The sequence below is a fragment of the Panthera uncia genome, chromosome F2, assembly GCF_023721935.1.
Source record: "Panthera uncia isolate 11264 chromosome F2, Puncia_PCG_1.0, whole genome shotgun sequence".
In the NCBI taxonomy this organism is placed as follows: domain Eukaryota; kingdom Metazoa; phylum Chordata; class Mammalia; order Carnivora; family Felidae; genus Panthera; species Panthera uncia.
The window spans coordinates 9,154,229-9,181,301 of record NC_064812.1 but is presented as its reverse complement, the minus strand read 5'-3'; the positions used below and the strand labels follow the sequence as shown (position 1 = coordinate 9,181,301).

At 48.2% G+C, this 27,073-nt stretch overlaps 1 protein-coding gene across 2 annotated transcripts in view; it reads right to left on the bottom strand.

The window, feature by feature from the left end:
• The window catches only part of DNAAF11 (dynein axonemal assembly factor 11), a 76,753-nt gene extending 63,650 nt beyond the window's left edge, over window positions 1–13,103 (bottom strand). For both annotated transcript variants that reach the window (XM_049632886.1, XM_049632887.1), the window contains exons 1-2: window positions 12,981–13,103; window positions 4,125–4,292 (exon numbers count right to left, since the gene is read on the bottom strand). In XM_049632886.1, the coding sequence (XP_049488843.1) occupies window positions 4,125–4,292; window positions 12,981–12,990 (178 nt within the window). In that variant the 5' untranslated portion in view covers window positions 12,991–13,103. The remainder of the gene's footprint in view (window positions 1–4,124; window positions 4,293–12,980) is intronic.
• Window positions 13,104–27,073: the final 13,970 nt, after the last annotated feature.

The following is a 27,073-nucleotide window of genomic DNA, read 5'->3' as shown; positions in this document are numbered from 1 at the left end:
TCCATGCTTGGGGATGGTCTTTTCCTTTTTCCTGCTGGATGTTATTAGGGAAGAAAGTGATACCCTTACAGATACTCACAGTCCTCTTACAGCCACGAGGAAACCAGCAGCAGGATGGAGCCTGTACTGTGGTTGGGGAGCAGAAAGAAGGCATCACCGAACCCTAGAGACTGTCCTATCTCTGGGCTTACAGGTGGGCAAGATATGTGATTTCCTTACTGGTAAGCCACAATGAAGCTGGGGTTTCCTTCACTTGAAATCAAACTCACCCTGATATATACAGGATTATTGTTTTTAACAAACACAAAAGCTCTTAGAGGCAAAATGATAAGCATAAATAAGTCAGAGAATTTCTGTAGGATGGGGACACTTAAAAATGCTAATAATACTGGGGCGCCTGAGTGGCTCATTTGGCTCATAAGCTTCCAACCTCGGCTCAAATCATTATCTCGCGGTTCAAGAGTTCGAGTCCCACGTCGATCCGTGCATCAGGCTCTGCACTGAGAGCTTCGGATCCTGTGTCTCCCTCTGTCTCTGCCCCTCCCTCGCTTGTGCTCTCTCTCTCAAAGTTAAATAAACATTTTTTTTTAAAAACTGCTAATAATACCATAGCTAACATCATTGAGAGCTTATTATATGCCATGTATATCTCTAAGCATTTTGCATATATGATATCATTTAATCCTCTTAACAACCCTGTGAGGTAAAAATTACTGTTGTCCCCTTTTCCAAATAGGAATACGAAGGTGCAGAGAATTAATCACTTGTGCAAGGTTCAGTGGCAAAGCCAGGAAATCTTGACTCCTGAGGATAGCACTAAATCATGACACCACACCCTAAAAGCACAGTCCTTTCTAAGAGGACACGAATGTAGGAAACCCTGCTAAGGAATGTGGATTTGGGAATTCCTCACTTCAATAAGGCTCCTTCTGCCCATTTTCCATGGAGATTAGGAAGATCAAATATGATAAATTTATAGTTATCATCACCTTTATCATTGTTACATTTTGTTTAAAATTTAGAAAACACCACCTACGTGTTCCCATAGACCTAAGAGTAACACTTTATCTCTCTAAGCCTCAGCTTACTCATTTTTTTTTTAAACCGGTATCTGGGAATAAATTGCTAGAGTTTCTCTTAGCAGTTAGATGATTGTAAGTAGTACTAATGTTTCCAGGAGGTTCTCTAGGCAACACTGGAGCATTCAACAGTCAACAGATTTGTGAAACTCTGTGTGCAGAGTGTCTAGTCTGCACCCTAAACAAAAATACCTGAAGTTATTACTGTTAAAACTACCAGCCGACAACAAAATACTTGTTCCTTCCCCACATTTGTTACATGTATAACCTTCTAAATGTGACAAGGGTCTTCTGATAAGGAAAAAAAAAGGAAGATTTGTTTTAGGAGGATTTCTTAAACTATCTCTCAAGAATAACGGGCTGGAAAAAAAAAAGGAAAACGGGCTAAGGAGGGGAGCCTGGGTGGCTCTGTCGGTTAGGTGCCCCAACTCTTGATTTTGGCTCAGGTCGTGATCTCAGAGTTCGTGAGGCTGAGCCCCAAATCGGGCTCCGCACTCTCAGCGCAGAATCCTGCTTGGGAGTCTCTCTCTCTCCCTCTCTCTCTGCCCCTCCCTCCCTGTCGAAATAAATAAATAAACTTCAAAAATTAAAAAAAAATTAAAAAAAAAGAGTAAGTTAAATTGGTCAGGGGGAGAAAAGGCTCTGCAGATAATAACACACAGCACTCTTGGCAAGCGGGAACGGAGGCAGCCAAACCGTGGTTCTAGCCCAAACCATCCTGGAAACAGTTCTCACCCATGGCCATAACCACACCCACAGACTTGCCCTGGACCAAAGCCACCCCCCAGTGCAATCAGCTCTGCTCTCAGGTAGGCCTCAGGCTCACCGGGGAGCCGTTGCAAATGCAGATTTGGGGGGCCCCCCAGCAGGTTAAGTCAGGAGGTCTGGGAGGGGGCTGGAGCCCCAGGTTAACAAGACCAGGGGGGTCCTGGGCTCACCCTGGGACCAGCACTAAGCACAGCCCCCCAAGCGAGCCCATGTGCACCCCGCAATGAGGAACGGAGCTTCAGGAGAGGCAACCGTTTTTTTTTTTTTGCAAACTCCTACCTCGAGGGCACAAGAGCCAGTCTGAGTCCCAGAGAAACACTTTTGCTTGCTAATAAAGTGCCTAAGTGCCTATGGGTGGAGTAGCACTGAAAAATCCCATTATTAGGATTTAAAAGAGTGTTTAATTCAAGAATACTTTGGAAGCAGAAATGTAAGCTTTCTCACAGCTCTGAAAAGGCCTGAAATACTATGCTGCTAATTAGTAATTGTGATGGACCCAGCTGTGGAGATTGAAATTTTGGGAACTCTTTTAGATCTGTACAATTAGGACAGCTCCTTAATGCCCCCCCCCCCCCCCCCCCCCCCCCCCCACAGAAAAGCTGGTGGTTTTCTCTAACAGCCTTTTTAATTGAACAGTGTGCCAGAGTTTCTAATCTCTGGTGAAGTGAAAGATGCCGAAAATAATGATTTGAAGAAAGATAAAGAATGTTAACAAATCTTCAAAAAATAATGCAGATTCCAGGCTTTTTTTTTTTTTTTTTTTTTTTTGCAACCCACCAGGGTTTCTCAGCCTCAGCAGCACTAACACTGTGGGGCCAGCCCGGGCACCACAGGACAGTTAGCGGTGTCCCGGGGTCCCAGGACAGGACATGCGGCGGTACCCCCTCCCCCCCCCCACGCCTGTGGCAACCAAAACCGTCCCCGGGCGTTGTCAAACACCCCTGTCGAGAACCACACCGGGGCAAGTTTGAATGACCTTGCAGGCTGACCTCTGGTGCCAGTGCCACAACCCTTAGGTGACCCTTATGTCCGTCCCTTTTCCCCCCGCCTCTGCCCCCGCCCCCACGTGGCCAGCCTGGGTGGATGACATTAACAGCAGTGGCAGCAGACAGCATCTGGGCGAGCGCAGAACTCAAGAAGTAAGTGTGTTGTTTCACGCAGTCCCTGGTGTAGACACGGCAAGACTAAGTTAACAGACTCACCTGATTTCACACAGGTTTTTTTTTTTCCCCTTTTCCTTTTTGAGAGAGAGAGCATGAGCAGGGGAGGGACAGTCTGTGCTGTCTGTGCTGACAGCAGTGAGCCCGACGCGGGGCTCGAACTCATGAACCCTGAGATCATGACCTGAGCTGAAGTCGGGCGCTGGACCGACTGAGCCACCCGGGTGTCCCCTTCACACAGTTTCTAGGTGGCCGAGGCAGGGATCAAGCCCATCAGGGCCTGTGCTCTCCTGAGTGTGGGAACATTCCTGTTTCCACCTGGCAGGTCCCCCTTCTCCCTGCCCCTTAACTCATTCTTCCCCCAGGGACCGTGAGGAGGGCCCACCCATCCGATGGACGAACTGGGAGAAGGAGCCGGGCAATGCCCGGTCCCCCTCTGTCCTGGCTTCTGGGCTCCCCCCGCCAGCAGAGAGGACGCGCTCCTGTCCCCCTACTGCCATACGCAGGGGGCCTGCCAGCCTCTGGTTGCCCAGCCTGCATGTGACCGGGTGGACACATTTAACCTGAGGGCGGTTTCAGGAAGCCCACGTGGCGGCGAGTCTAGGCCACCTTCTCCAAAAGGTTTTGTCAGTTACGATGCTGACATTCTGATCTGTCTCCCTGGAGACAGTAAACAGGGGTGTGGGTGTGGAACCCTCTCGAGACCCAATACGGAGCACACAGCCTCGCCCAGACACGAGCTCTGTAACCACGGCAGAACCAGCCACCACAGGGAATCTGACGAGGGTTTACTCAACTCCCACGCAACCCTTTCTGTTCCACGGAGCAGTGTGAAACCAGGACAAATGCCTGGATTCTATTTTCCTTCTTTCAAACTTTTACCAAACCCTGGCTGCAAACGGGCAGGTCGACAAACAGGCCTGAACATCGCAACTCCTCGATGGCGTCCCTGGAGAGCCTCAGGCAAGGGGACTGAGCAGCGTGGGAGCTCAGAGAAAGGTCCAGGCAGCCTCCCGAGAGCCGTGTCGTCTTCTTCTAAGAATCACCCTGCAACTTCCCCAGGTTTCCCCACTCAAAACGTCAAAGAAACTATGAGAACAAAATCCTGAACACTTACCAATTTTTCCAATGAGATTATTTTGAAGATAGAGGATTTTTAAGTCCCGGCACCATTTGTCAATATGCTCTAGTCTTTCTATTTCTTGCTGATGCAAGGAGAGCTCCTCCAGGGAAAAAATGACACAGTCATTGTGCTCGGAGTTCCGTCTAATAAGATCTTCTGTGACTGAAAGAAAACTCGTTGTGTTACGTCTCCGTCCCTACGTTCATCATCAGGTTATGACATGACGAATGCGCTGGATTGTCTTCCCCCGTTAAATGTCAATCCCCCAGGCCCGAGTGATTTTCAAAGGGGAAGAGAACAGACAAGTGTTGCCTTGTCTGGCGACACCATGGTGAGTCAGAGAGATTTTGCCTTTTTTGCACAAGGTCTACCTACATTTTGCTGTAGGGATGGAGACAGAGTTGGTGGGTGATGCCCATGAGAGTGTTGCTATGGCGTATGTTGACATGACATCCTGTGGTGCTATCACGCCAAACTGGACGAGACCCGCTAAGGAGACCACGACAGGGCAACTTGCGACGAAGTGGCACAGTCTGGCCACCAGGGGGCCAAAAACGTGTGAGCAGCTCCCAGCGTTCAGTAAGGAAAGGTCTGTCCATTCAAGTGACATTGATTAATTGAACTCGAGCTGGAGAGGGAGGAGGAGCACGCTAGATTTTGCACTGCGATCTTGCAGAACAGCTACCCTGAGCTCTGTTTCCAGGAGGAATGAAAGGAGCCGCTCACGGGAGGGGGGGTAGTAAGAGTCCCTGCCCCTCTGACCAGAGTGCTATGCGGCACGGGGGGGGGGGGGGGCGCTGGCCTGCCACGGGGGCACTGAGGGAATGGGGACAATTCTCTGGTCCATGGTTGGAGCCAAGGGCAAGACGGGAATCCCCTTCCTAAGACACACCCAAGTTAAAGACGTGATGACAACGGAGAAACCCTATGTTTTCCAGCGCTACGAAAAAGATCATTAATCCTTTTTAATGTCCCGCCTTTTAGGTGGACAGTGGAATGGTACATGTCCAGCCCAAGAGACAACAAAGATTCATTTGTTGCCACGTACAAGTGCCAGGCACTGTCCTAAGTGCTTTGCATGTATTAACATACGAGTACGTACAGGGGGCAGATGAGGAATTGAGGCACAGAGAGGTTCAATAACTTGCCCAGGGTCTTGGACCTCTTCAGTCTCCTCTAGTCGAGACAGAGTTCTTCACAGCACCCTCGGCTGCCAACGTCCACGCCACACTCTTAAAGGTGGACTTGCCCTTTTGTTAAAAAAAAAAAAAAAAAAAGGGGGGGGGGGAGGGGGTGCCTGGGTGGCTCAGTCGGTTCAGCGTCCGACTTCAGCTCGGGTCATGATCTAGCGGTTTGTGAGTTCGAGCCCCGCGTCGGGCTCTGTGCTGACAGCTCAGAGCCTGGAGCCTGCTTCCGATTCTGTGTCTCCCTCTCTCTCTTCCCCTCCCATGCTCGTGCTCTGTCTCTCTCTGTCTCTCAATAATAGATAAACGTCAAAAAAAAAAAAAAAAAAAACAGTGAAAACAGCTACGAACTCGATCATCTGTGTGCCGGAGGCTGAACCCCTGCTATTTCTGGTGGTAGGAGATGGGGTTGCTTGCAAAGACAGCTCTTTGGAAGTCAGGGGAAACGTGAAGGTCTGGAGATTAAAACACCACGCACGGGGCACGTCCTGCTGTTCTACGTTTTGGCTCAACTAGCAGGCAGAGGTGGCTAACAGACCCCCAGCGGGGTCCCGGGGAGAAGCAGGCCCAAATGGCTGGCAAAGGGGCTAACAGGGCGTTCTGGCCAGTGCTGGCCCCCCGGGGTCCCCACTGCCTGCTGCACTCTGCTGTCTCCAGATGCCACGGCTAGTACGCAAACCAGTGGAAACAGGAAACAGCTTTCTGGAAACCAAACCTCTAACAGAAGGGCATGAAAACTAGTCTCCACACATCCCACTCCCAAAGTGGGCTCTAATAGCTTCGGTCAACTGATAGTGGATGCACGGGTACAGCAAGTTGAGGACACAGCAAAGCTGTTGCGTGAAGTCAAATGTATTACCTGCCTCTGTAATTATCTGTAAGAACTGTCTTAGCAACGATGCAACAGGGATGAAGGGGTTGGGACGGCACAACCAATGTTATTCCAGCGAATTCAGTGAAATGTGGGAATTATTCGCTACTATGGATAAGACCCTCAATGACCAGGAGGGTATGTGTAACCTTAACTACACCAATCCATGGAGCAGGGGGCCGGGTTTTTGGAGGCCTTGCCGCCATCAGACCTGGAGTCAACGGGGCCAGGAGGATGTGCCCATCCGAAGCCCATGCCCTTCCGTCTAGAACATGTCCCAGGTGGAGGAACGACAGAATTCTCTGCCCAAGGGGCCCCAGGCCTGCCTCCAAGCTCGACACTGGCCACTTCTCCAGGTCCATCCCAGACCACACCATCAGGTATGCATCCCAAAGTGTCCAAGGAGCAGCTGTTTGCTGAGATGTGGACAGATATGCAGGCTGAGTATCCACCTTCACACGTGGGCTTGAGGGGCCAGGATAGGGCCAGGGATGGGGAGAGAAGGGAGGGATGGCCGGGGAGCCAGCTCTCCCCAGCCCCACCCCCCCAGCTCTGGCACAGATCCCAAGGGGTTTGAGAAACGTATTAAACGTAGCCTTCTGGGTCGTTATAAAGGTCTCCTTGTCAAGGGTGGAAAATGCATTTTATGCGGCAGTTTGATTATAACTTGATACACGGGCCTCGTTATAGTCTTTCCCTGGGTCCCCAGTTGCCCCTGAAGGCTTAGTGGGTTATTCATATTGAAGATATAAACCCAACTTGAATCCCACAGAAGCCGTCATCGGTAAGTACGGTTAAGTCGAACGTGTTCAGGGGAATTCTGAAAACACCTTGTTAAGCATCACCGTCTCTGGCCTGCAAAAGCTAACATGAGCATCTGCGCAACCCCCCGGGGGCTTCCTGGGTCTCAGAAACACTAAAGGTATCTCAGGCCTCTCCAGCTCTACAGTCTTAAAGGCTTTTCCGATTTGTCCGACCCTAAAGGCCAGCAGCTTCCTCTACGGACACCAAATATCCTTCCTACGTTCCCTGGCTACACCTTTCCTAAAATTCAGAAACCCTTTTCATTATGCCATTGCACGTGTGAATTTGATCACTTCCATGCGATTGCCAAACCCTCCCTTTCAGAGGCATGTAGATATTAGGAAGGAATTATGTTGATCCGTATCTCCTAGCCGCAACAATTAAGATGATAAAAGTCACTATTAGTCAAAAGGAATGGGGGGAGAGGAGCCCCCGCCCTTAGCATAATCACTAATTGGTGTGTGCATGCACACACAGGAGGGACCGACAGTTGATCTGGCGCCCCAGGGACGCCTGCCCGACAGCAACAATTACAGACAATTAGGACAGATGAAAAGAAAATGGAGAATCACAGAGGAAGGCAAGATCTCCCAGCGGCCTGCTTCTGGGCTCTTCCATATTAAGCAAGCTGACGCGTGGCACACCGTTTTATGGCGCTCAGGAAACTGCTGTTACGCGGCACTGCCCGCCTGCAACGGCAGACGTCAGTGAGGCAACCAGCGTCCCCAGGAAGACACGTGCAAGAGCGTCCACGCGGTGGATGGAGGCAACAGTGTTCCGCGCCTCGCGACAGGAAAGCATTCTGCCGTTCTACGCACTGTGTAATTCAGACCAAACGTGCTCGAGCTCCCAGGAGCACGGTTCACCTTTGGGAAGCCCTACTCCGAATAGGACAGCACTGCATTTACACGAAGTCATTCCAGGGATTTAAAACTGTTTTGGAAGTCTCAGTGGGTCGTCATAACGCTATTTCGAGAGAGATGGCGTGGGCGATGCCCACCACACAGTGGAGGGAGAACATTCCCGGGTAGCGGATGAGAAACAGTGTGCTTTCACGTCCTGATTTTGGAAAGATTCGCAGAGCGAAACGCAGGACTTGAATGGATTCTGGGAAGTGTCTCGCCCATGGGGGGTGCTAACCAAGATATGGCTGGAGCCGTCGTGGCGGTAAAACCACTGACAGCGTAACCACGGATTCGTACTTCTCTCACTAGCAGAATGCTGCTAAGGATTCCGAGGGTTTAACCGAAACTCACCGGCCAGCCCAGGCTTCTTTTCGATTCCTTACAATGACCGGGTTCTCAACAACTCCAGGGAGTGCAATAAAATGACTTTGTGGGGTGGGGGCGGGGCAGAGGGCAGAAGGAGAAGGTTTCTGGAGTCCCGGAAGTTGTCAGCCTGCCGTTTCTACCAAGATTTTTCAGTGGCTTGAGCAAAGTTCTAGAAGCTTCCAAAGCCGTCAACTTAGTGTCATTCCTTCAGGCTTTATATCGTGTTTTGTGAACAATCCTCGATTCCTCACTAGATTAGAATAAAGTCAATAATCTGTGTTCCTAGCAGGTTTTGCAGAATGTTTAAACATCTCGGAAGACGCAGCAGATACATCTATGACTTAACAAGAGACGAAGGGGTCACAAACAGGAGAAGGTCACCTCTTGTAGCATCTAAACTGTTCTTTCTTTTATGGTTTCCAATGGACACTTTTCAAAACACGATTACTCATTTGCTCTGCCTTTTTTTACTGACTCGAGGTCATGATAACATGCAACGCTAGCCACACGAGACCTAACGCAACGATACCCTCTAGCGTCTATTCACACGGAGAGTGCTAGTAAAGACCATGGTGAAGTGCCATGGGGCAGTGACAGAAGTGTACAGAGAGAACAGGGAGGACAGAGAAAGGGGGGGATCAGGGCTACTGAGTGACAGGAGGGACGTCAAAAGAGGCATCATGGAGAAGAAGCCTGAGCTGAGTGTTGAAATGTGAGTAGGTATTTGCAGGATAAACAGATGAGGAAGGGCACTAGGGCTACAATGGACACTATGTTGCACTTCCCAGATCCCTCCTTCCAAACTGAAGGCTCAGTTCCTCCAGCTGCTGGCAGTGGTGCCAGCGGACTGCCCTCAGGCTGCCCACTTTCTTCATAAGTCACTCCGCTGAAATGACACCCCGACCAACGCCACTCCCCTTCCCAGAAAAGCCCATATCCAACGACTGGCTGATGAGGGGCCATAAGGGCCCAGCCCTCTCACCCGAGCTTGGGAAAATTAGAATGTCCATTTCCAGTTTAGACCTCCAAGCATCCGGGTGGGTTTGTGGGTAAGGCCTTTGTTAAAATGCATCATAGCCCAACGTCCTTCCCCGCCCAGTCTTGCCTCCTTCCCTACCCACTCCAGTAACGTTCCCGAGTGAACCTCCTACACGCTGATCTGCATCGAAGAGTCTGCCTTCCAGCCAACCCAACCTGGAAGGGTTGATATCAGAAGTGGTACGTGAAGGCAGACGCTAGCCACGACGGGCCTCCGGAGTCAGAGTCGGCTGCCCGAGTGGCAATGAGGACACCATTACTGGTGGCAGGTGGGGCACAGATGGTGTCGGGCACAAGGCAGCTGGGGGACGTTCAACACTTGCACTACAGTGTCAACCCATTTGGAATACTATAACACAAGTGCCATAAAGCAGGTGGATTATAAACTAGAAACATTTATTTCTCACAGTTCTGGAGGCTGGAAGTCCAAGGTCACAGCACCGGCAGATCTAGTGTCTGGGGACAGCCAGCTTCCCCACTGATGGTAATCTCACACGGTGGAAGGAGCAAGCCAGGTCTCTGGGGCCTCCTTCATAAGGGCAGTAATCCCAACTATGAGGGCTCCCTGCTCACGACCCACCTCCTAATACCATCACATTGAGGATATGAATGGGGGGGGGGGGGGACACAAACATTCAACCTATAGCAAAGAGATCGCACCAGTAAGTGTGACGTGACACATTGGGCAATAGAGAAACACAGGGGACACTATAACTCAAAGGACAGCTGTATTGGGTGGCTGCTGTTGTGGACACTGTTGGAAAGGAAAGGCTGGACGTGATTCATCGGACAGTTAAAAAAAAGCCAGAGTGGCACACTGGCAGCGTATAAAGAGGTTTGCTTCCTAAAACCAGAGGGTAGAGAGGCCAGAGAACAAGGACCAGGACTAAATCATAAGAGGAGCAGGAACTTCATGTTCCAGACATGATGGAGTCATAGGGACAGGAAATCCAGGAAAGAAATATATGAAAACACACACACACACCAAACACTGAACATCAGGAAATCCAAAGGGAAGTCAGAAAGTGTCTTGAACAGAACAAAAAAAAAGAAAAGGTGGGACGCCTGGGTGTCTCGGTCGGTTCAGGGTCAGACTTCGGCTCAGGTCATGAACTCAGAGTTCGTGAGTTCAAGCCCTACGTCGGACTCTGTGCTAACAGCTCACAGCCTGGAACCTGCTTTAGATTCTATGTCTCCCTCTCCCTCTGTTCCTCTTCCACTTGCTCTCTGTCTCTCTCAACAATAAATAAATATATTTTTTAAAAGGCATATCAAAATGTGTGTGATATGGCTAAAACATAAGTTGGGGAAAATTAACAGCACTAATGCCTATAGTAAGAAAGGAAAAAGGTCTCAAACATTAGCTTCCTCCTTAAGAATCTAGAAAAAGAATAAATTGAACCCAAACTAAGCAGAAGAAAGGAAACAAAAAAGAAAAAAGATTAGACCAAAAAATCAGTGAAATAGAAACAAAAACAATGGAAAAAGTCAATAAAAATACATAAAAAAATAAAATTGGTAAACATCTAGCCAGACTGATCAGTAAAGAGAGAGAAGACATAAATTTCCATTATTAGCAAGGAAAGCATGGCATTAGATTATACAGAATTAAAAGGCTAATAAGAGAGTAATCTAAAAAACTATGCTAATAAATTCGAGAACTCAGATTAAAAGGGAAAATTTCTTAAAAGACACAAACTACCAAACCTCACGCAGCAAGACACAGATAAATCAAACAGCCCTGCATCTACCACAGTAGTTGAATATGTAGTTCAAACCTTTCCACAAAGAAAACCATAGCACAGGCATCTTCACTGATGAATTCTACCGAACATTTAAGAAAAAATAATACCCAGTGTACAAAAACACTTCTATAAAATTTACAAAAATTTAAGAACTTAAGAAAATTTAAGAATGCTTGCTAAGATAATTCTACAAAGCCAGCATACCCTGAGCCCAAAACTAGACAAGTACAAGGCCAAGGCTGACCACAAGAGATGCTTTTAAAGACCTGGGCTAACTGATAGAAACTGGGATGACAGACTCCTAAAACAATGAAGGTCAGTAGCAACACTTAACTTTAGAAGCTAGGTGGATAGATGTTCTAATGAGGGACAAGGTTGGAGTGGGGCCAGTGGTCTACATCCACTGAGGGCAATGGAGATGGTGAATAGAATATGACATTCCTAAGGACAAAATAGATGCTCAGCCAACAAAGGTACTACTCAATCTGTGCAATCAAAAGACAGCAACGATTGATGACCAGAAAACGAAGGACAGTTGCCTCGATAAAAATTCACAATTTCTTGCCAGTCTCCAGACCTTAGTGAGTTTGGGGACCCGAAACGAGGGTTGCCAGATTTAGCGAATAAAAATATTGGGTGTCCTGTGTTTTATTTGACAACATGTTGTCTAAAAGAGAGGCTGAGTCCCCAAGAATAGTTGGCAAGGATTCATCCAAATCCTTTCCAAAAGGCCTGCTGGCCATTTACTTGGGTGACAATACCCTGGGGAAGGGGGAATACCAAACCACTGGGACGCTTGGGGGTTCCAGGTCTGAGCTGCCATTAACATCTGGAAACAACAAAGCATTGCCTTACCACAGTGGGGACCTGTGGGGGCCAGGTAATAAATGGAATCATGCCCGCGACCAATTCATTAACACATGTTGAAGAATATTTGGGTTGTTTCCATTTTTTAGCTACTATGAAAGCAGTTGCTATAAACAGTCATACACAATCTGTGTGTGTACAAAGGTTTTTGTTTTCCTTTTGTAATAGCTAAGGATTCCACGGGTGGGAGACAAAGTTTTCGTTTAATTTTTACCAACGTTGGTCTAATTTTTTTGTCTACTGCTTTAGAAAGGAGTGTGAGAACAAATACCAACAACTGGTTTAGGATTGGGGCTTTTCCTATTCACAAACCACCCACCCCCTCCACCACCAGGCTGTCAGCTCTTGCGCGGAAGAAACCTCATCATCAAGCACAGTCTCTTGATTCAAAAATATTCACTATGACACTTCCGCCAGAAGTGAGCAATTAGGCTGAACTGTACAAAATTGTCATAAATGAGAGGAGAGTCGAAGATGGTGTTCGCGGGCAAATAAAGATGTTAATCCCCTCACTTTGCACATTCTGCGGGTGTATTTTTAAACCCTTAGCAACACTTAGCCAAGTCGGTAAAACGGTTCTATTACTGCCTTCGTTTTGGAGCTGGGGCTTAGGCCCACATGGGTGAAGTCACTCGCTCTAGGTCTCAAGGCTGCCAGGTGGAGGAGGGGGGCGCCGGCTTCGGTTCCCTCCACCCCCGGGTACGATGCCTAATCGAACAGTGTGGACGCTGCAGCCCTGAGACAGTGACTAGCCCGGGACCACCCGGCGAGCAAGGAGGCGCTTGGGCCCCGGACCTTCCACCACCAAGCCCTGGACCTTCCACCACCCCCTCTCACGAAGCCCCCGCCTTTCTCGCCCACCGCATTTTATGGACGAGGAACCGGAGCCCCGCGGAGGCAAGGCTGCCCGCCGGGTCGGCGGAGGGGCTGGCCCAGCCGGACCTGAGGAGCGCAGGGTTGGGCCGGGGCGCGCGGGCGGGAAGGGGCGGCGGCGGCCCGGGTCCCCTGGGACGTGGGACGATGCCCGGAAGGGGGACGGTCGAGGGCGGCAGGGAGGAGGGGACGCTTACTCCGGCCCATGGCGCCTCTCGGGTTCGCGGGCCCGGGAAGAAGCTCGGACTCTTAGGACTCCGTACACGCTTCTCAGTCACGCCTCCGCGCGTCCACAGCGGACCTCGGGAGCCATGGCAACGAGGACTCTACGGCGGCCGCACGGGGCCAGGCACCGCCGCGTTTCCCGAGCTCGCGAGAAGCAGGGAGCAGAGACTCCGCGACGAGCGCTCGCCCCTCCCCGCACCCCGTCCTCTTCCCCGTCCCCACCCCGCCTTCCCCGGACGGGTCCTCTTTCCCCAGATCGTCTGGACGGTCTAAAGAGAACCACGGGCGCTCGCTTCCAGGTGGATCCGCCTCCCAGGCGTGCCTCCCAGCCCGCCCTCCACTTTCTCCTCTCTGGGGAGTTAACGCGCTCCGGAGCCAAGGGGGGGTCAGGATGGCGCCCCCACTGCCCGTGCCGGCGGGGCGGGCTTAAACTTCTCATCTGTAAGATGCGGGATAACAAATAACTTCAAGGGATTCTGGTGGAGGTTTTTAAAGAGATGATTTGAGTAAAAGAAAGACACGTTTTAAAAACAGCCTCCCTGTAAAGGGTAGTTGTCCTTGTTGGATTTCATCTCCTTAGTCACAGCCCAGCACCGATCTCCTGCTAACAGGTTTTCTAAAAACACCACCCTCAGCAACTTTCCCTACCCACCCACCACTTTGTGGCTGCCAAAAATAGAAAGTGCATCTCCTGGAATTCCCGTTACTCCTCTCGCATTTCCCCAGACCCCTCCCCAAAGTGCCCAATTCGCTTTACCCAACTCTGGACTGGGAAGGACATCAGTAATTCATCCTCGGTTAGCTTCATATGTTCATATGTCAGCGCTTTAAGGGATGACAAAGTTGTTTGTTTGTTTGTTTGTTTATTACCACCTTCACTCATTTTGTCCCCTCCCCCCCAGCCTCTGGCAACCAGAACTGATTTATTCTTTGTATCTCTGAGTTCATTTGTTTGTTTTTAGATTCTGCATATAAGTGAGATCCTAGAGTATTTGTCTTTCTCTGCCTGACTTATTTCACTTGATGTAATACCCTCAAGGGTCATCCATGTTGTAACAAATGACAAGATTTCCTTCTTTTAACAACTGAAATATATATATATATATATATATATATATATATATAATATATATATAGTATATATACTATATATATATACTATATATATACACTATATATATACACTATATATATATACACTACATATATATACACTATATATATACACACACATATAATCTTTTTATGACTGAGAAGTATTTCATATATATGTATAACCACATTTTATTTATCCATTCATTTTTTTAATTTTTTTTTTAACATTTATTCATATCTAAGAGAGAGCACGAGCAGGGGAGGGGCAGAGAACGAGGGAGACACAGAATCTGAAGCAGGCTCCAGGCGAGGAGCTGTCAGCACAGAGCCCGACGCGGGGCTCAAACTCACAGACTGAGAGATTGAGAGATCGTGACCTGAGCCAAAGTCAGACACTTAACCGACTGAACCACCCAGGCGCCCCTATCCATTTATTTTCTGATGGACGCTTAGGTTGCTTTCACGTCTTGTGTATTATAAATCATCCTGCAAGAACACGGGAGTGCAGGTATCTTTTTGAATTAGTGTTCTCATTTTCGTCAGATAAATACCCAGGAATGGAATTCTGGATCATACGGTAAGTTCTATTTTTAATTTTTTAAGGAACCTCCATAATGTTTTCCACAGTGGCCGCCCACCAATTCACTTTACCACCAATAGTGCAAGAGAGTTTTTTTCTCCACATCCTCACCAACCCACGTTCATGCTTGTCTTTTCGAGAATGGCCGTTATAACAGGTGTGAAGTAATACCTCATTGTGGTTTTGATTTGCATCTTCCTGATGAGCACCTTGTCATGTGCCTGGTGGCCATGTGTACGCCTTCTTCGAAAAAATATCGATGCAGATGTTCTGTCCATTTTTAAGTAAAAAATTGGCTATTGAGTTGCCTGAGTTCTTTACATTTTTGTCTATTAAGCTTTTGTCAGATACATAATTTGCAAATATTTTCTCCCATTCCATAGGTTGCCTTTTCATTTTGCTTGATGTAGTCCCACATGTTTCTTTCTGTTTTGGTTTCTTTTGCTTTTGTTGTCAGATTCTCCCCCCTGCCTGAAAAATCATCACCATGACTGACGTCAAGGAACTTACTGCGGACATTTTCTTCGAGGAGTTTTATGGTTTTGTTTTGCCTATATTATTATTACAAAGTAATTATTACCCTCTGTCCCTTTGCAAAGAGAGAGAGAGAAAGTATGTGTAAAATATTGTTTAAAAACTTCTTCCATCCCAATCTTAGTAAATAGTGCAGAGTCCGTGGTCTCATCTTGAAATGTGTGTGATGTTTACGTTATGAAAGAAGATTCATAGAGTAACGTGGAGTGTAAAGAAATGTGTTCTTTCAGCAGGAACCCGTTAAGCATTCACTGTTGCCGAGTATTAGGGTTTGCCAAGTGGCGACCAGAACGTGAAGTGAGGCAGAGAGACAGGAGCCAGGAGGGTGGAGTGCAGGAGGGGCTGGAAAGCCAGTCAGTTTGGCTATGGACACAATTGCATGGCGTGATCAGACGAGGGGTCATGGAGGCCATGAATGCCAGCTCAACTAGAACAGAATGGTGGGATCTCAGGCACTATGTCCCCACAGTGGGAGAACCATTTGGAGCTCCAAGGAGACTCCCAAAACACTCCAGCTATCAATTTAGGTGACATCCACCCATCCTGCCCAAAAGCCTGGTTCTGGTCGTTTCACTATGTTTTGGAAGCAACACGTTGCCGGGCGAGGAGCATGAGCTCTGGCCTCGGAGACCCGGTTCAAATCCACAGATCTGCTACCGCGTGGCATTAGGCAGATGACTCCACGTTCTTGAGCTAACGCTTCCCCCATTTGTGTGTGGAGCTGACCATACAGGCAACGTATGGCTGTGCCACCGAGAGAGGGGTCTGTGAGCTGGCGTCTGGTTGCTCACGGAGGATGTGACATGCCATCAGCCGCAGGCGAGGTTAGCAAACGGGCCTATGCCCCAAGTGACAGCAAGAGGTTCATCAAGGCTAACAAAGGTCTATTTCTGGCAGGGAGCTGGTCCCGGGGGATAAGCCAGGTAGAAGGGTGGTTTCTGAGATGACAGAGGCATGAAGTCAGGACCAGTAGAAAGGACCTTGGCCTCTGGGTCACAAGAGACAAGAGGGAGAGATTCTAGGACTCTAGAAAGTTCTCAAGACCAGTTGCAACCCCGATATCTGATATGTTGGCTCTGAACTTTCATCCTCACGCTCAGACGCCCTCACTCTTAAATCCTGTGGGGGTCAGAGGGCCTGGAAATTTTCCTATGAAACTTAAAGTCTGTTACCTATGAAACTTAATATCTATGGAGCAGGGGTCTCCTATCCATTTAGACGCACGTAAACGAACAACGGAGCTGTGCTCAACATGGTCCAGTGTTTTGAAAGTGTTAGCTAATTCTTACATTAACCCTTCGAGGTAGAAAATGTTACCATTTACATACTGTCAATAAGGAAACTGAGGCCCAAGGAGATTATATTACCAGAATTTTATGCCCCAAACTGAATTCTCTCCTGCATCGCTTTTGAGGGCAGGAAGGAGTTTATTTTTCATCTCCGAATCCTACCTCTCAGCACAACTCCTGATACTCACTAGGTGCCCAATAAATCTTTGTTGAACGATTGAATGAGCAAGTCAGTGAGCCAGTCTCTTTAAGAGCGTGGCATCCTGGATGCACACATCTCATGACTTAAATAGGATCACCACGGAAGTGTCCGTGTTTTAAGGGGATCTATCAGGTTATCCAGGAAGGGTGTCCCATTCTTCGGGCCATTGGACACTTCCTTGCCTTAATACCTTTTCCCCAAAATGTAGGATAGGAGCTCCTTTGGGGAGCAAGGTCTTGACCGATTATTCTCCACTCTGGTGGAAAGGAGAAGAGCCTCGGATGATAAAGCAGAGAAACAGGAATATCTACTTCATGATTTGTCATGGGCCAGGCCAGGGTGGTTTTGATGTGTCCTCCCTCAGCCCAACGTCACAGTCACTCTGTCTCTTAGGAACAAAGGACCCATGGGGCACATAGGACAGGTGTACGATGTGCTGTGATTGTTACAGTCCACTGACAGAAGGGAAATGGGGGAATAAATCACAATGTGACAGCTCCAGGCAAATTGGAGTTTATTTTACTCAAACTGAATGAGATTGTTTAGAGTCACGGTGTGTGTCTATTTATGCAAATAATTATTCAAAACAGACTTGTTTCTTTGGCCCCTGGAAATGTAACTAGATGAGTGAGGCCTCCTGGGGAAATGACTACGACATTTTTGTGTACATAAGTAGGAGAAGTAAATCTCAGAAAGGGTTTTTTTCTTTTTTAATTTCCAATAACAGCAAAATGATCCTCCTTCTTCTTTTGCGCTGGATAAATTCAAGAGACGACCTAGAAAGCTATTTGGTTCTTATTATTTTCATTATTATATATAATTTAGTATTTTTATGAAATGTAACTGTGGTTACATTTCAATGGTATTAATATTCCTCCAGAAGAGTTTCCTCATTGCGTCTTCGTGACAGGTAAACCCCCAAGTTTACCAGCACCTCTATAATATCAATTACTTGCTTGCTTGCTTGCTTGCTTCCTTTCTTCCATCCATCAGCAAATATTTATCAAGTGCCTTCCAGGCACAGTTAGGAGTAATTGAGACAATGTATGTAAAGCTCTTAGAAGAGCACTTGCCATTTAGGAAGCGCTCAGTAAGGATTAACTATTCCTGTGGGTTGGTGGGGAGAATGGGTGATGGGCATTGAGGAGGGCACTTGCTGGGATGAGCACTGGGTGTTGTCTGTAAGTGATGAATCGTGGGACTCTACTCCTGAAGCCAAGACTACACTGCATGTTAGCGAACGTGACAATATATAAAATTAATAAAAGGAAAGGAAAGGAAAGGGAAAGGAAAAGAAAAGAGAAGAAAAGAAAAAAGAAGGGAAAAGAAAAGAAAAGAAAAGAAACGAAAAGAAAAAAAGAAAAGAAAAAAATATGCATAAGTATCTAAAAAAATTAAAATAGGGGCACCTGGGTGCCTCAGTGGGTTAAGCAGCCAACTCTAGCTCAGGTCATGATCTCACGGTTCCCTGGTTTGAGCCCCGCTTTGGGCTCTATGTTGACAGCTCAGAGCCTGGAACCTGCTTCGGATTCTGTGACTCCCTCTCTCTCTGCCCCTCTCCCGCTCACTCTTTTCTCTCTCTCTCTCTCTCTCTCTCTCAAATAAACATGAAAAAATTTTTTGACATAAAAATAAATATGCATTATCAGATGTGAGTTCCTCAAACCTCAGACTCTCCGATGATTCCATGCAAGTACAAAAACACATCTCAAAAGCAAGTGTAAAATGATTATTAAATTATTCTCTGCAAGTTTTCCATCTGTTAACAGATAAAGCGAGGTACACTAAAACCGTCAAGAGTTTGTTTGAGCAAACATGGGTTTGAATCGGGCTGTGCCAAACTGAGTGGTCAGGTGTGCCTCCCTCCCAGGAGCTGGTGGACAAGTTTTTATAGAGAAGACGGGAAGCAAAGCAAGGAAATCATTGGATCGGCTTATAGCTTAAACAGTTGCCTTATTTGGGAAAGCCCCGTTGGCTGTGATTGGTTGTCTGTAGGTTCCGCCTCGGTCACCTTGAGGCATTTGTAGGAATTGAGTCTGGCTTCAGTTTTGGCTTACACAGGCTGCCCAGGTGACAGAGCCACCTCCGTGTACTCGGCCTCCTCTCGTAAGCACCTGAACACCTCCAAACTTCTTGCCTGTCTTTGCTAGCTTGATCCAAACTGCTGCCCGTCTCCGTTAGCTTAATACAAGTAAGAGTTGACCCTTCCGGAAGGCCTTTTACTAATCTGCACCTACTCAGAGCAGAGTCATCGGGGTATGCTCCTCCCCCACTGAGGATTCAACAATTCACTTGACTTTCTTGTTCCTTCGTCTGTGAAATGGGAAAAGTAAAGGGCCTGCCTGCTTGCGTTTCAGAGAGGTTTACAAGAGAGGACGTGTCAAGAGTTTGCCTCCACTAAGTGCTCGGCCCGTCTCCGTTTTTGTTGTCACGTGCGAGGAAAGGTGGAGGGCGATGGCTTGTCCCAGGGAAGACCCCCGGGTACAGCCAGTGGTTAGACCAACAGGGGTCAGTCGTGCCTCCGTCACCGTCCCGAGAGTTGGACCCACCAGCACACGTTTCCACTGGAGGAAGAGGCTCTTGATCTCGGAAGGCTGCCGACCAAGTTTTTCCCTGATTCGTTGATTAGTTTGTTTCAAGTTCGGGGGTTTTGTCATTTTTTTAGCCCTTCCTGGAGGACAGGTAGTAGCAGGTACTGAGGCCCCCCCCCAAAAAAAAAATTGGAGGAGCAAAAGCTAAAAAATTGTATGCACTAATTTAATTTTCTCTGAGAACTGGGCGAACAACAGCTTTGTTCCGTTTGAGTGTTAGAACACCTGCGGCCAGCTCACAGAAAACCCAAGATCTTGTCTGGGAACCACTGAGTTCTACCAACAATGGGCAAGGGTGGGAGAAAGTGAAATCCGCAAAAATTAAAACTCTATCTCCAAAAACATTAATCCTGCCTTAATATAATCTACGAGGATACACTTGAAATGAGGACCCCGGGGAAATTTGCAAGCAACTGCCAATTTTGCTAATGATAATAAGTTTATTTTAATTGCTAATATATCCCTAATTACTCTAGTTCTAAAATGTTTACTTGGCTGCCAGTCATCTTTGATTTATGTTCTTCGTGGAAAGAGTTTGTCATATCAATCAACCCGTTTCAAGTTCGGGGGCAGCTGCTGAAGATGATCTCACCTTCCTTGTCACACAGCTCAGCTGGGTACCATCCGTCCAAAGGCAGAGAGAGGCCTTCCCCACCAAATCTTCTAGAATTCATAGCTTCCTGTATCAGCTGGAGAAGGATCGTATTTTTAAGACTGGTTACATAAGCAAAAAGGACTGACACTATCCATTCCAAACTCTCTTTTTAATCTGATCTCCTGCCTGTTCTGTCTCCTGTATCTATCTGAATGCGTGCGTGTGTGTGTCCAAATCATTGTTCCAGGAGCATCGTGTAGTCCGTGTAAAGATTCCTAATCTGGGGGAGGGGGTGGTGCATGACAGGATCCCATTGACCTATTTTCTCATTTTTTCCCCTCTTTCAACAAACATGTGTCGAGCCCTTAGGGCTGGGGTGGCGTGGTAACCAAGACTGACCAGGTCTTGACTATGCCACAACCATATACTCATAGAAGGAGATGTACAGTAAACAAGTAGATAAACAAATGCTCCGTAAGATGATTGCACGTGGTATGTGTTAGGAAAGAAAAATGGGGTGGTAGATTGAGCTTGAGGATGGCTACTTTGGGTGATCCAAGTAGGTCACATATCGGGTGAGTCCTGAGCATGAGAAGGAGCCGGTTACATGAAAAGCTAAGAGAAGACTGTTCCCAGGGAGAGAGAAAAGAGCGACTTGGGAGAGGCTGGCCTGCTAACAGACAGAATAAGGCAACTCGTATGATGGGGAAGATGTGCAGAGAAATGTTAAGGGGTAGGTAGGAGGCAAATAATCGGGTAGGACCTTGTAAGGAGACAGGATGTTATTCCAAACGTGATGGACACAGGTGCGTACAGAGAGAAGACCACGCGAGGACCCAGGGAGAAGAGCCTAGAACACACCCTTGCCTCACAGCCCTCGGAAGGAACCAGATCCACCAACACCTTGATCTCAGACTTCTCACCTCCGGAACCACGAGAAAACAAATTTCTGCCCGGTGGAAATTTTGAGAAGGCGATGCGGGTCTCTGAATGTGGAGCGGAGATCCGAACTGGAGATTTAGTTGGCCCGGTTCTAGTTTACAGAGGTGTTGACACCCATGCCCATGGATGAGAACACTCTAGAAGTGAGTGTAGCTAGAGGAGAGGGCCAAGAGCTAAGCATGAGCATTCTCTGAATTTTGAAGTTGGCACAATGTGGAAAAATTAGCAAGGAAGACATAAAACCACTGGGGTGGGAGGAGAAGCCAAGTAAGAGAATTGCTTCCAAGAAAGAAGGACTGACGAAATCTTTAAAATGCTGCCACGGGTCAAGTCGAGTGAGAACTGAGACTTGATCATGGGATCAAGCATCGTTGAAGGGTGTCTCGGCTTTGCCAGGGGCTGCTACGGTGGACGGTGGGCTTATAATCCTGACTGGCACGGGTTCAAGGAAGACTTGGAAGAGAAGACGTGGGGACAAAAAATTGTGGAAGAAAAACCTACCGAGGAAGTTTGCTGCTCCTGGGAACAGAGCAACGGAGAAAGAGAGCAGTTATAAGGGATGTGGAGTCCGAAGAGGGCTTAATTAAGACAGGTGTTATGATAGCACATTGGCATGCCACCGCCTAGAAGAGAGGGCAATTCTTGGAGGAATCTCCATAAATAGAGAGGAGGGGGCGGCTTGCAATCGTGAGTGGTGAGTCGGCCTTAGATAGCAGCAAGGACCTTCCAGCCACAGTACAGGGAGGGAGGAGAGTAGGAGCAGATGCCCGTGGGTGGATGAACACAGTGCCAATGGCTGGTTGAGTCTTCTTAGCTGTTTCTATTTTCTCAGCGAAATAGGAAGCAAGGACATCAGCCAAGAATGGCTTGGAAAGGATGTCTTGAGGGTTCGAGGCGGAAGGATAAGGTAGCAAACGGCCAGGCTGGGGAGGGGGAGAGTGAATACATAGAACGGGCTAAGATGATTGCCAGGCATTGCCACACACACCTCGAGGGTTGTGGTCATGCATTTAAAGACAGCCTCCCTCGTGTTTCCTCGAGAGCCATCTTCAGTGTGTGGAAAACTGCGTAACAGGCATAGCTTCAGAGGCAACCAGAGCTGCGGGTTTACCGAGAAAGCACCATGAGTGGAGGGACATGCGGGGGAGCGACAGTGACGACAGCTCATGGGGCCTAAAGTGAGGAGGTGCGGAAATGAAGACACCATGGAATGGTATCAGGACCGACGGATTTTGACGTGGTAGCATTGAAAAATTGTTGTAGGGGAAGAGGTGGTGAGCTGGAAGAGCAGTGGTGGTCAAAAGTGGAATGTTTAAGAGGTGGCTGGGCAGCTCAGCCGGTTGTGCACCCGACTCTCGATTTCAGCTCCGGTCACGATCTCATGGTCGGGGGATCAAGTCCCGCATCTGGCTCTACGCTGGGCGTAGAGCCCACTTAAGATTCTCTCCTTCCCCCTCTCTCTGCTCCTCTCTTGCTCACGTGCCTGTGCATGTTCTGTCTCTCTCTCTTTCCCTCTCTCTCTGTCTAAAAAAAAAAAAAAAAAAAGTGGAACGTTCAAAATTGAGACGGAGGAAGTAACGGCAGGGTCCAAGGTCTGACGGTGATAGTGTGTGACCGTTTTAAGGTGGAAGACCAGATTACAAGGACAGAAGCGGTAAAGGAAGTGAGAGGTCAGGCAAGAAACACATGAAGGATGCTCGACATTAGCCACCAGGGACTGCAAATCCATCCGACGGTAAGAACCACTATACTCCTTTAGGGCGTGGCTGAGATCAGAAAGATAGACGTCGCCAAGTGTTGGTGAGGACTGGGAGAAACCCGAACCTTCTTCGCACGCTGCTGGTGGGGATATAAAATGATGAAATTCCTTTGGGAAATAAGTTGGCAGTTTCTTAAAACTTTAAACATAAATTGGGGCGCCTGGGTGGCTCAGTCGGTTAAGCGTCCGACTTCGGCTCAGGTCATGATTTCACGGTCCGTGAGTTCAAGCCCCGCGTCGGGCTCTCTGCTGACGGCTCAGAGCCTGGAGCCTGTTTCGGATTCTGTGTCTCCTTCTCTCTCTGGCCCTCCCCTGTTCATGCTCTGTCTCTCTCTGTCTCAAAAATAAATAAGTATTAAAAAAAAACAAAAACAAAAATGTTAAACATAAATTTACCATGGGACCTAGCAATTCTATTCCTAGGTATCCACCAAGGAGACATGAAGACGTCTATCCCCACAAAGACTTGCGTGTGAATTTCCTAGCAGCCTTATCCACGGTGGCCAAGAAGCAGAAACAACACAAATGCCTGTAATGAATCAATAAACGAAATGTACTTTACCCATATAACGGGGTATTATTCTACCGTGAAAAGAAACGAAGCAGTAATTCATACTACAACATGGAGAAACCTTGAAAACATTATGCTAGGTGGAAGAATCCAGACCCAGAAGGTCACATGTTGTGTGATTCCATTTATATGAAATGTCTAGCAAAGGCAAATCTGTGGATATGGGAAGCAAATTAGGGCTTGGCTGGAGCCGAGGGGTGGGAGTGAAAAGTGACAGCAAATAGGCAGTCAAAAATGTCTTAAAATCGGGCTCTAGTGCTGGTCGCCCAACTCGATAAATTCATTAAAAATCATTGAGTTGGGGGAGCCTGGGTGGCTCAGTTGGTTGAGCATCTGACTTCAGCTCAGGTCGCGATCTCACAGCTCGTGAGTTCCAGCCGCGCATCGGGCTCGCTGCTGTCCGTGCAGAGCCCGCTTTGGATCCTCTGTCTCCCTCTCTCTCTGCCCTTCCCCCCCCCCCCACTCTCTCTCTCTCTCTCTCACTCTCTCAAAAATAATAAACATTTAAAAAAATCATTGCATTGCACGCTTGAAATACAGGAATTTTATAGGATGTAAATTATAGCTCAATAAAGCTGTGTGTGTGTGTTTTTTCATCAAAAAAGGAAACAAAAAGGATGAAGGAAATCGAGTGGCCCGAGTATTCAAGGGGATATCTGTGTGTGTATTGATATCTCCAGGAAGATTGGCAGGAGTCATTCTAGAAGGAGTAACGACCGGAGAGTTGCTAACGTCTTCAAGAAAAGAGGGGTCAGTAGTCGATGCACCAAGAAATGGCAGCAAATGATGCGGTCTGATGGCCTGAACTCTAAAATCAGAGGTTTCACGGCAACCGGGACAAAGATCCAGAAATGGCCATGAGAAGCAAGGACACCCAGCCTGCTGCCAGGTTCAGGGACACAACGACTCTGGGAGAGAAATCTCAGTGCACGTGCTTATCATTTATAATGAATCATCACAACAGCCTGGTGAGGTATGCAGGGGAAGATCCCGGACTGGGAACCGGACACGGGACCCTAGTCTCAGCTCCTCCAGTGGTTACCGATTGACCTCAACTTACCCTCTCGGACCTTCAACCATAAAATGAGAACACTAATCACGCTCAACGGCGCAGCGTTGTTCTGAGGGAGACCCAAGAGTATTTACAAATCCACCCCTACGTTTCATAATAGGAGGCCACAGAGCTGTTCTTCGCAAATACTCTCCATTTTTTGCTGAAATGGAGAAACCTGAACTTCAGAGTGGTTAGGTGACTTGTCCAAAGCCACACAGCACTTAAAGAGAAGACGAGTTTTATCTCCTCCCATCCTCCACGCTGCCTCCCCTTGGCAAAGCCTCCTCCCAGGAGCAGCACCCCTCTAGGGTTCCTACGCCGACTCCGAGAGAGGAATAATAAGTAAATATCCCATTTCAGCAGTGCCACAACATAATCAAGTCTCAAGAAGTCTTAAAACTAAAGTGGACTAAGCCTGGTATACAGAAGCCTCTCGGAAAATCTGGACACAGCCATTGTTTCCACCACAAGCCATGGACCTCCTGCTCTCTTTCTCTGCACCAGCCACACCGTAAGCCTCGCCATTTCTGTGCTGGATCATGTCCAGCCATCGGCCCTTTAAACGGTGACTTACTGATTCCTTTCTATTTTCCAAGCAGTCTTCTGTGCACTGAGGATTCAAAGCATTCCTGACCCGCTTGGAGCTTTTATTCTGGCGAATTCAAGAGGCCAGAGCAGGAGGAAATCAAAGACCAAAACCAAAGCAAGCAAATAATAAACTCCATATACAAATGAACAGGCAGGAAATGAGACAGTTCAGTTTCCGGGGGCGGTGGGAGTGGATGGGGAGAAGATTCCTAGAGTGGTTGAGCAGGCTTCCCCTGCAAAGGTGGTATTTGCCTGATGAGAGGGAGCTGGCCTTGAGAAGTTCAGGGAGAAGAGCGTTTCTGCCAGAGTCTGGCAGGTGCAAAGGCCCTGAGGTGGAGGTGGGCTTGGTGTATTATAGGAACAGAAAGGAGAGCAGTGCCGTGGCCATGGCATAGTGAGCAGAGGGGAATGTACTGTGGGATAGAGTGTCTTCAGCAGAAAAGTGAAGTGATCTGATGTACCTTTTAAAAAGATCACCGTATGTAGCCGTTGTGTGGAGGACCGGACTCTCGCCTGGATGATTAGAATGGGCACAGGCCAGCTAGGAAAATTTCTCCCTTCAAGTAAGTGCCTCCCTGGTCTTCAAATGTCCCTTCCCATTTTCCTCCCCTTCCAAACTCATGCCCCTTCTTCACGAGTATGTCAGAAGGCTGCACAATAGCCAGAAGGCGGAAACGGGTCAAATGCCCATCGGTGAATGAATGGAGGAACAAAAGTGATGCATGCTTACAAGGGAATATTATTCAGCTGTACTGAATAATCAGGAGTACCGATACCTGCTATGATGTAGACAAACCTTAAAAACATCACGCGACGTGAAAGAAACCAGACACAAAACGCCGTGTATTGTACGATTCGATTTATATGAAATATCCAGAAGGAGTAAATCCATAGACAGAAAGCAGACTAGCTGTTGCCAGGGCCTGGGGGACGGGTCATGGAGACTGACTACTTAAGGGACGTTGAAACTATTTTGGAGCTTGATCGAGGTGGGGGCCGCACAACACTGTGACTGAGCTAAATGCCGCTGAATTCTGAACTTTCAAACGGCTCATTTTATGTCGCGTGACTTTCACCTCAATTAAAAACTTTAAAGGAGAGAAAGCGGGCATTAGATGTGTTTTTCTGGCAGGCAGGGTAAATGTATTCCAAATGACAGCAGTTAGGAGGAAGGATCTTTTGGAAAGACACCGATTCGTCAGAGACTTCCAGAAAGAGCTGGACAACCAGGCAGTGGGGGGGGGGCTGGCAGCAGGTTGAGTACAACCGTGGCTGAGGCCAGCTCGTCCCTGTCCCCGGGAGACAAGAGAATCTGATCGGCCAAGCTGTGCCCCGTGCCTCTGTGCTCCCCACGGTCTGCGATGTGGGTATGAGATCAGAGCCTTCCCCAAACCCACAGACTGAGGGCAGCGTCACTGAAAGAGGGGAAGAAGGGATAAGAGGCAGAACAAGACAACAGATGTCACCACAAACACCCTTCAGCGCGGCGCGTACATTCTCTCACTGCATCTGTCTGGACAATGTTTGCAGCTGGCACTGCCCGGGCTCTGGGGATAAAAGTGGTCTCTGCCCTCCTGGAGCTTGTAGTCGTGAGGAAAGATGGTCACCAGCCCTCCGCCAGTGGGCAGGACGCTGTGCAATGGAGTACAGAGGACACCAGGGAAGCTTTTCTGTCTGTCCCTCTGTAATCCAGGCAGAGGTAGGAACTCCATACCTTCTTTAGGCCTCTGGGGCCACCTCAAGTCGCTTCTGTCTTATTGTTCCTCATACTGGTGTCACCACGTGTCTGTCTATGTCACTCATTGGACAGTGAGCCCTGAGCTGCATGGAGCTCAGAACTAACACAGGGGTTAGGAGTTGGAAAAAAAAAAAAAAAGGAAAGAAGGAAGGAAGGAAGGAAGGAAGGAAGGAAGGGAGGGAGGAAAGAAGGAAGGAAGGAAGGAAGGGAAGGGAGGGAGAGAGAAGGAAGGAAAGGGAGGGAGGAAGGAAGGAAGGAAGGAAGGGGAGGGAGGAAGGAAGGAAGGGAGGGAGGGAGGGAGGGAGAAGGAAGGAAAGGGAGTGAGGAAGGAAGGAAGGAAGGAAGGAAGGAAGGAAGGAAGGAAGGAGATGGAGGGAGGGAAGAAGGAAGGAAGGAAACAAGGAAAGAAGGAAGGAGAGGGAGGGAGGGAGGAAGGAAGGAAGGAGAGGGAGGGAGGAAGGAAGGAAGGAAGGAGAGGGAGGGAGGAAGGAAGGAAGGAAGGAAGGAAGGAAGGAGAGGGAGGGAGG